Raw genomic sequence first — 8,532 nt, 5'->3', positions numbered from 1 at the left:
TTTCTTGGTTAATTTAGCTGTTGTGCTGATATATATTACACCGTGGAATTGTAAGGGGTTGTTGCATTACATCCTCATGAAGATATTAGATACCGTTTTGGTTCTTTCCTCCTGGAATAGGAGAGGAGAACAGGAACAGTCAGTCAGGAGAATGTTGTTTGAATGTTTGGTCATGCATCTTAGTGGTTCATCTAGACTAGTTGCTGAGAATTGGGTAGACATGGGAAGCAACTGTATTGTACCAGTGTCTGTTTTGAATATATCTTCAGGTAAGAAATATCTTGGAACAATAATTTGTCGGTTCATGCGTTCTAGTCTCACTCATACTTCCATGAGGAGAATGTAAGAGATAATTCTTCTGGGTTGATTGGGAATGTAAGAGATAATTCTTCTGGGTTGATTGGGTTCTTGTTCTTCCCTTCTTTATACGTAGATCTTTATTACTGGTTCTTCTTTTTTTTGAGCAATACTAGTTCTTCTTGTCGGGTAGCAAGAAAGAACCAGTGGTCACCGAGAGAGGCCCATACTAGAAATGGGTTCATAGTGGCCTGAAATGGGGCTTGAACCTGCCGCTAAACCCGCACTGGGTCCATGCTGGCCAGCCCAAACCATCTATCATCAGGCACACCTCAAAAGAAAAAAAAACCCTATCATGAGGCTGTGTGTATATTTATATCTGTTGGAATTTTGCTAGTAGGCCTTTGGCCCAAAGCCCAACTAAAATTCTGAAATTCTCTTGGCCCATTCATGCACACATGTGAGTGGAGTGAGTGAGGAAGTTTAGTCCCACCTCGGAAGTTGAGAGAGAGTTGCACCTCTTTATAAGGTGAGCTCTTCTACCACTTGTATGAGCATAAGAAGAGGAGACCTACACGCGCTCCTCCTCGCTCGCCTCGCCACGCCACGCCGGTTTCTCACCACCGTTCCAGATCATTGCGTCGCCAAGCAAATCTTCTCCATCCCTCCTTCTGGCGTGCACCGCGAGAAGGGACAGCAGGCCTTCGGAACCCCGCCTCTCGTGATCCTGTACGGGAGAGGGGCGATCAGGTTTTTGGGGAGCACACTCGCGCGACTGCTGGCAGCGACGACTTCGCGAACGACGAACTCTTCCCCGACCTCGGCAACCGCGTCCTCGACGGCATGGGCGACAACTCAACGCCGGCGGTGCTGCACCCGCTGCACCGTATGTGATTCTATCCTTCCTGTTCGAGATCGTGGTAGAATTCATGCTTTTAGTATGTGCCCTAGATGTGATATGTTCATCTGCTATGCTAGTTCGCATGACTAGTTTAATCTCTGCTGCTGTGGTCATGATTTATCTTCTGTTTATTCGGATTAAATTTCGTAGTAATTTGCTCATATTTCCAACAATATCTACTCCGGGCTTCTGTTTGGGAGCAAGGGCCCAACATTTTCCTCTAGCTTCATGGCATGAGGATTTTCAGCCGTTGCTTGAGCAAGCGTGGACTACTGAAAATGACAAAAGGGGATATAAGTATTTGGATTTTAGAACTTTTTTTATATGTTGGTTGAAAAGTATGGATATATTTTTATTACTTCTGGTGTTCTACTGCCATGATGTTTGATGAATAAATTAAACATTTTTTTGAGAGGAATATTTTTTGTCTTTCGGATGCATATCTTGCGCTTGTATGTTATGCCAAAGGAGACAGCCGAGGACACGTCGTCGCTAGCAAGCGAGCGCCAGATATATTCATGGATAGGGATATTACACGTGTCCCAACGCAGTGCAAGTAAACAACAGTGCCCGCGTTCATCTGTCATTTTTCTCCCAAAGGAATAAACAGCTAATGCTTGTGCAATTAGTTAAATATTTCACCATACAATATAGTTAAACATTCCGTTGTGGAAAATTCAGTGGTTAACAAATTCAGCTAGTGTTTCATGCCAAGAAAGAAAGAGAAGGGTCAGGAGAAAAGGTTAAGTTGATATATATGAGTGTAGCTTTCTCCAGATATTTGCTTCATGCGTAACAAGTGGTGAGCGAGCTAGTGGTGAGCGAGCTAGTGGCGATCGATTGATAGACAATGAAGTTCACATGGTTATACAGATGCTGAGATGCATGACTCGAATCACGCCTACCGTGTATAGTGGATTGCAAATTCTGTCCGGGTCGTATTCATCTTCTGGTCCATCGATTTTGATTCGACCGATTGGTTGGCTGCTCCACCACCATGTACAGGGCCTGGTCCAACGGATGGATAGGCACAAGCGCAATGATACCCCGATTCTCCACTCATTTCCTGAACAATTTGTGAACACTTTTATAAATCTCATGAATATTTTCTCATATTTGTGAACAATTTTTGAATTCACAACTTTTTAAAATCGGCAAACTTTTTGAAAAAATCATGTCCATTTTAAAAAACTGTGAAGATTTTTATAACTTATGAACATTTTAAAATTTCGTGAGTATTTTTTTTCCATATTAGTGATAATTTTAAAACTTAGGGTTATTTTCTAAATTGGTGAGCATTTTCTAAGATTTGTAAATATTTTTTGAAATTCACAAAAATGTAAATTCTTGAATATTTTTACCTACTGGTCCATCAATTTTGATTCGACTGATTGGTCTGTTGGTCCACCACCAACCAACGCATGGATAAGCACAAGCGCAATGATACCCCACCGATACTCCACCCATTTTCTGTTTTTCAAATTCATAAAGATTTTTTTCATATTCATCAATAATTTTTAAATTTGCAAATGTTTCAAATGTATAATTATTTTTTAAAATTTCAATTCCGTTTTAATGTTTTTGTGTAGATATTTAAAACTCATAATTTTTAAAAAAATCGTGACTGTTTTCAATATTAGTGAACAATTTTTAAATTTATGATTATCGTCTAAATTTGTAAGCGCTTTTTAAAATTGATGAACATCTTTTGAAATTCACAAAAAATAAATTCTTGAATATTTGTTCATCTCGGTGGCGACCAAAACCCCGACGCATGAACAACCACATTCCTAGGGAGGTTAGAATTTTAGAATGATTTTAAATTCACAGACATTTTCCATGAATTTGTAATGACCAATACATCGGCACCTTGAACACAACAACCTTCTTTTGCTCCTTGCCTATACAACCAAGTAGTGGGGAGGCGACATGTAGTGGACTGACAAAAGCAAGAATGTCGGTTCCGATATTGTCATGCGAGACCCATGACTGACTAGACTCTTATAGGTGGGGTCCACATAGAGAAAAAAAATACTAGATCTCTCCTAAACTTCTATACTTCTTTTTAGAAAACACAACACAGACGCAGATGATCACAATACACATGCACAAAGTCTCTACACCCCTTGAGCATCTCCAAGAGACCAAGACGATAGATCTCGAGATTGACGAAGTCGTTGCTACACCTTGTAACCGACGGGCACGCCATACAATTGAAAGAATTACGCCAAAAGTCCCCAAAAAAATCCAACAAATATGCAAGCATCCATGTCAAGTCTAGAACTTGAACCAGCCGGATGGGCTAGTTCCACCACAAGGAATCTTACCACTAAGCTAGGCCTTTGTTCCTAAGGAGCTTAGTAAATTGTAAGGATACTATGTAACATTATGCCGCTCACCTCGTTATTCGTTCAACCTCACGTACACTAGCTAATTGCCCGTGCGTTGCAACGACCGCATACATATTCTAGTGGTTAACACTAATTATATCTGGCATATGCCTTATACACATTATATTATACCTGGATAAGATTTAATTTGATTTGAGTATGTATAGGGAATGCAAGGGAAGTTTTCATTTAGTTGAGGTCTTGGTAAGATTTGTTTTGATTTGTATCTGTAGGTGAAGAAAAAGAAAGTTTCGATTTAATTGTAATTTTGGGAAGATCTGTTTTGATTTGATTGAGTTAATGTAGGATATCATTTTTAGGGAATTATTGATTTGGCTGTGATTTTAGGAAATTTGATTTGATTTGATTGAGTTAATGTAGGGCATGATTTTAGAAAAAAGTATTAATTTGGTTTGAATTGTTCCAAGTTACTCTATTTATGTTGGTTTTAGTTTGGTGCAACATTGGTTGAGAGTACCAAAAAATCAACAGGAAAACCAAGGAGGGAGGGGGCCGTGAGGAGGAAAAAATGGAGTGAGGAGGGGAGGCAACGGAACCAACTCCCTTCTCTCTGTTTTGATTGTTCCTCCTTTTGTATCTCTATTTTTTCTAGTGGTTTCCCCTGAAAACGCATTAACTGTCCTTTATTGACTTATCAAATATATTTTCTTTGGTAAGTCAAAAAATATATTTACCAAATAAATCTTAGAATTTTTCTTGGTAGGTAAGTCATGTACATGATTTTATTTGGTAAACATTTACTTACATGACTATTATGACTAAGCATGTAAATCATGACCTAATGCATTAAAAATAATATATGCATTGAAACACACATGAATTATCTTTGCCACTAAAGAGGAGTTACGTTACCTAATCCTTTGAGGTATATGGTGCTAGTTAGAGAGATACATAAGATGATGAAGGATGCGAGGGAGATCTTTGTTAGTAAGATTAGTCGTACTCAGAAAAAAGTTAGCCATGCCCTTGCTATCTATTGGTGGTGCACTCCACGCGCAATGTGGTGTGGTTAGGAGTCACTGATGATATTGTTACTCTTTGTAAGAATGATGTACCACCCTAAGTAATGAAGATCTCCTATCCTCCGCAAAGAAAGAGTAGTTTGTGGGTTTGTCTCACCTTCTTCCCCAATTTTTCCTGTAGGCCCCCCTTGGGTTCGTGATCAAATAAAACCAATATAAATAGAGTAATTTAGAATAATCTAGAAAAACACACCCCGCATCAACTCAGTCAAATCATATCGAATCTCAACTAAATCAAAACTTCTATTGCCTTCCCTACTTATACTCAAATCAAATAATATCATACCAAAACCCAAACTAAATCAAAAAAAAAATCCTTGCTTTCACCTAATTATAATCAAATCATATATTGCAAAACACATACCCTCTCCGCGTGTCAGAAACGCTCCTATATAATGGGACGGAGGGAGTAGATTTATCTTTTTTGTGAGAACCAAAAATATAGAATATGATGGATGTAAGGCATATGTCGGAGAAGATTGATGCTGTATGTCCACGCTACAACGCACGGATAATTAACTAGTCTAGTTAAAAGTAAAATTATATGAAAAAATAGGATGTAGTGATCTCTCTCCATATATACAGAAAAAGCAAGCAATTTGTCGGGCAAATGTTATCACGGGTTGATCCGGAAAAACCACACTCCGGTCCAGCGGGTGAGTAGCTAGCATGATCTGGATGCTTCGTTGATAATTAATCGGGCGTAGGCCACACTTGGCAGGGTGGAACTATCGACGGTGGACGTGTAGCGCGGATGCATGCACGCCGGTAGCGCATTTTGTCCGCGTCCGCCGTCCATGGCGTGGCGATGGACGGACGGGCGACGGTCACCGTTCGTGGGTGCGTGCGTTGGTTCAATCAGCAGTGAGGGGCCACAACGGCACACGCCAGAATGGACGGGCACCTCGGCAGTGGCGTCCAGCCCATGGCCCCCACGCGCCCCGAGACGTGGACGGTGGATAGCCTCTCTACCCCCTCTATAAATCACGGGACTGCGCACCAACCTTCGAAAGCAGAGCAAGATCAGATCAGAGAACAGAGCGGAGCGGATAAACTCGAGTTCGATCATCACCAACCATGTCGTGCTGCGGAGGCAACTGCGGGTGCGGATCCGGCTGCAAGTGCGGCAACGGCTGCGGAGGGTAATTTTTCATCTCCAATCTCCTTCTAAAACCCGCGTTCGATCTCCCGATCTTTATGCCTTCTTTCTCAACCTTTTCCTTAAATCTCTCCTCGATCCATCTTGTTCCGCTGGCCGCTGCCTAACAGCATGCATGTCCATCGATCTCCTCTTGTCCTTATAACAACAACTAAATTAAGAGATGCGCGTGAACAAATCTGCTGAGGAGGAGGGAAAAAAAAATCAAAAAATCTCCCTCCCTTAGATGAGGCCATGCACGCTGTCTGTTTGTCTGCCGATTTCTTGGAGAGATCTACAGCAGTCCTTGTGAATCGATCTTGATAATGATCGTCTTGTGCATGCAGGTGCAAGATGTACCCTGAGATGGACGAGGGGGTGAAGACCACCACCTCCCAGACCCTCATCATGGGCGTCGCCCCCTCCAAGGGCACCCCGTCGTTCGAGGCCGCCGCCGAGACCGGAGCCGAGAACGGAGGGTGCAAGTGCGGCGATAACTGCACCTGCAACCCGTGCACCTGCAAGTGATCCATCAAATCAAGACAAGGAGACGCCATGGACGGACCTGATGAAGGAGCGCTAGTAGTTGTTATGCATGGTGTGTGCTTGTGTGTTTCGTTTTTAATTGCCGCCGAGAATAAGACGAGATCTACCTTATCGTATCGAGCTGGTTCATGGCGTATGTGTGCCCCTTGTGGCTTGTACCGTGTGCTGTGTAAGGCGTCTTGTGGAATGATGTGCCTTTTCCTACTGTTCTAGTTCCGCCCTGATGTGCCTTCCCCGTCTTATCTACATCTACATATATGTAGACAATAATAATTTGGAGTTTCTGTCTGCGCATGTATTGTATGCGTATGTGTGGTGCCAGCTCTTGATATTTCCTGTTTGTTCTTCGTGCAAGTAAATGACGATTACCCATCGCAAAAGAATAAGATAAAATGTGGCGACCCAAATCAACTTTCCCCTTTTAGTTGTACTACGTAGATGCTTACGCGTTAATTTGCTCTGATTAGCATCTAAAGAATCCCCGTATTGATGGACATGATAACAATCTTATCAATTGTTTTGCTACTATAGAGATGATGGCAAAATGTGTATTCAGATCCAATCAATTGGGTTCAAACAAGTTTACTTCGCCGCCGAGGCAGAGGCCCAGAGGCAGCAATCAAGCTTTGCTATGAATATAATTTTGTTTTTCCTGTAAGGGTGTGCTTATAAAGAATTTTGGTACTTTTTTTAAAGCCACAATACAGTTGAAGCATATAAATACACTCACCTCCATAAGCACGCACACACACCGTTACCCTTATGAGCACCTGTGAGTGAGGTTTGATCGCTGGGGCTACTTGCCGTCTTATCCATCCAACTACAGGTTGATGATCAAAGCTTGTGATACTTGATATGTCCTTGGTCTTTTGGTAGAAAAGGAAAGAATTCTATGCCTTACGCAAAAAGGACGGTCTGGATGGTGCTGATTCAGTACTACCAACCATTTCAAGTTGCAGACGCTCATGCTGCTTTGGCCGGAGCTAGTTCGAACTCTTTTGTAATATATCGTTTGGACACCTGGGCTGGCAAGTTATGTGAGGGTCTATCTTGTGCACTGCAGTTTGTTTCCTTGGATACATTTTCACGCCTGGGAAATTTCGTAAGGAAAAGGTTAACACAAGAAGAAAGAGTTGAGGGAAGTAAATTATGTCCAAACAACATAATGATGTTGTGTTTGGAGCTACTTCAGACTCGTTATAAAAATGGCATTGACACTAGAGACATGCTTGTGCAGAAACTAGTTAGTTAGTGGATTCGATGTGAAGTCACTGATTCTTGCCATTATTTTGGCACAACAGCGGATATATTGCATAGAAAAGGTTAAGAGAAGTGAATTGTATGCCCAAAAGAGTAAAAAAAAAATCGCTGGTTTCTGCAATAATTATTAACCAAAAAGAGTAATAACATGTGGCTGCTAGGATTCGAGCCCAGGTCTCCACGGCCACAACGTGGAATTCTCACCACTAAACTACAGCCACTTTATGGTTATTTTTCCAATTCACTTTATAGACATATTTTAGAGTGTAGATTCACTCATTTTGCTCCGTATATAGTCACTTGTTGAAATGTCTAGAAAGACAAGTATTTAGGAACGGAGGGAGTATATGTATATGTCCTCATCAAGCGGTGCACGTACCGCAAAGCTCTATAGCTCGTGCACAGGCATCAGCTAGCTGATGCAAACCGCAAACTTGCGAACACGAAGGTGCTTGTTGTCACGAACCGACTGAGAAATCAGTCGGTTTTTTGTTTTGAGAAATGAGAAATCAGTCGGCTGACACGCACCGTGAGTCTTTTTCAAACTTTAGGTTTTTTTGGTCGAAACTATAACCAAAAAAAAAAAAAACAGCGATCTCCTTCTGGGCTAAACCCAGCCCGCAAATTACATAGCCAGCCCGATAATCTAGTCTATCCCATGCGTAGCTAATCCATTTGCAGGTCCGTTTCTGCTGTGTCCATCCATGCCCCTCCCATCCGCCGCCGGCTCCACCTGAACGGGAGCGTCGCACAGGATGAGCTCCCATCCGGCGACGACCATGGCGGAGGCCGCAACAGCAGGAGCGACGCCACTCCTCCCGGGTCTCCCAGACGAGATCGCCGTCTGGGAGATCCTCGTCCGCCTCGACCCCAAATCCCTCCTCCGCTGCCGCGCCGTCCGCCGCGCCACGTCCACCCACGACTTCCTCCAGGCCCACCACGCACGCTAGCCCGCCC

General features: G+C 42.5%; 1 protein-coding gene and 1 non-coding gene across 2 annotated transcripts; one reads left to right on the top strand and one right to left on the bottom strand.

The window, feature by feature from the left end:
- The first annotated feature begins 5,605 nt into the window (after positions 1-5,605).
- On the top strand, positions 5,606-6,603 carry LOC125529627 (metallothionein-like protein type 2). The gene is made up of 2 exons (XM_048694043.1): positions 5,606-5,773; positions 6,117-6,603. The coding sequence occupies exons 1-2, from the start codon at positions 5,709-5,711 to the stop codon at positions 6,295-6,297; spliced, it is 246 nt and encodes an 81-aa protein (XP_048550000.1). The 5' UTR covers positions 5,606-5,708; the 3' UTR covers positions 6,298-6,603.
- Positions 6,604-7,724: 1,121 nt separating this feature from the next.
- TRNAH-GUG lies at positions 7,725-7,796 on the bottom strand. Its single transcript has one exon. It is a non-coding gene; the product is annotated as a tRNA-His (tRNA).
- Between the last annotated feature and the right edge of the window lie 736 nt (positions 7,797-8,532).

The sequence above is a fragment of the Triticum urartu genome, unplaced genomic scaffold (genome assembly GCF_003073215.2).
Source record: "Triticum urartu cultivar G1812 unplaced genomic scaffold, Tu2.1 TuUngrouped_contig_5735, whole genome shotgun sequence".
In the NCBI taxonomy this organism is placed as follows: domain Eukaryota; kingdom Viridiplantae; phylum Streptophyta; class Magnoliopsida; order Poales; family Poaceae; genus Triticum; species Triticum urartu.
The sequence above is the reverse complement of the archived record's forward strand: the minus strand, read 5'-3'. Positions and strand labels throughout refer to the sequence as shown.

Coding starts and splice junctions, on each gene's coding strand:
- LOC125529627 (XM_048694043.1), top strand. CDS start 5,709: ATGTCGTGCTGCGGAGGCAACTGCGGGTGCGGATCCGGCTGCAAGTGC. Junction 5,774..6,116: donor TGCGGCAACGGCTGCGGAGG/GTAATTTTTCAT, acceptor TTGTGCATGCAG/GTGCAAGATGTACCCTGAGA.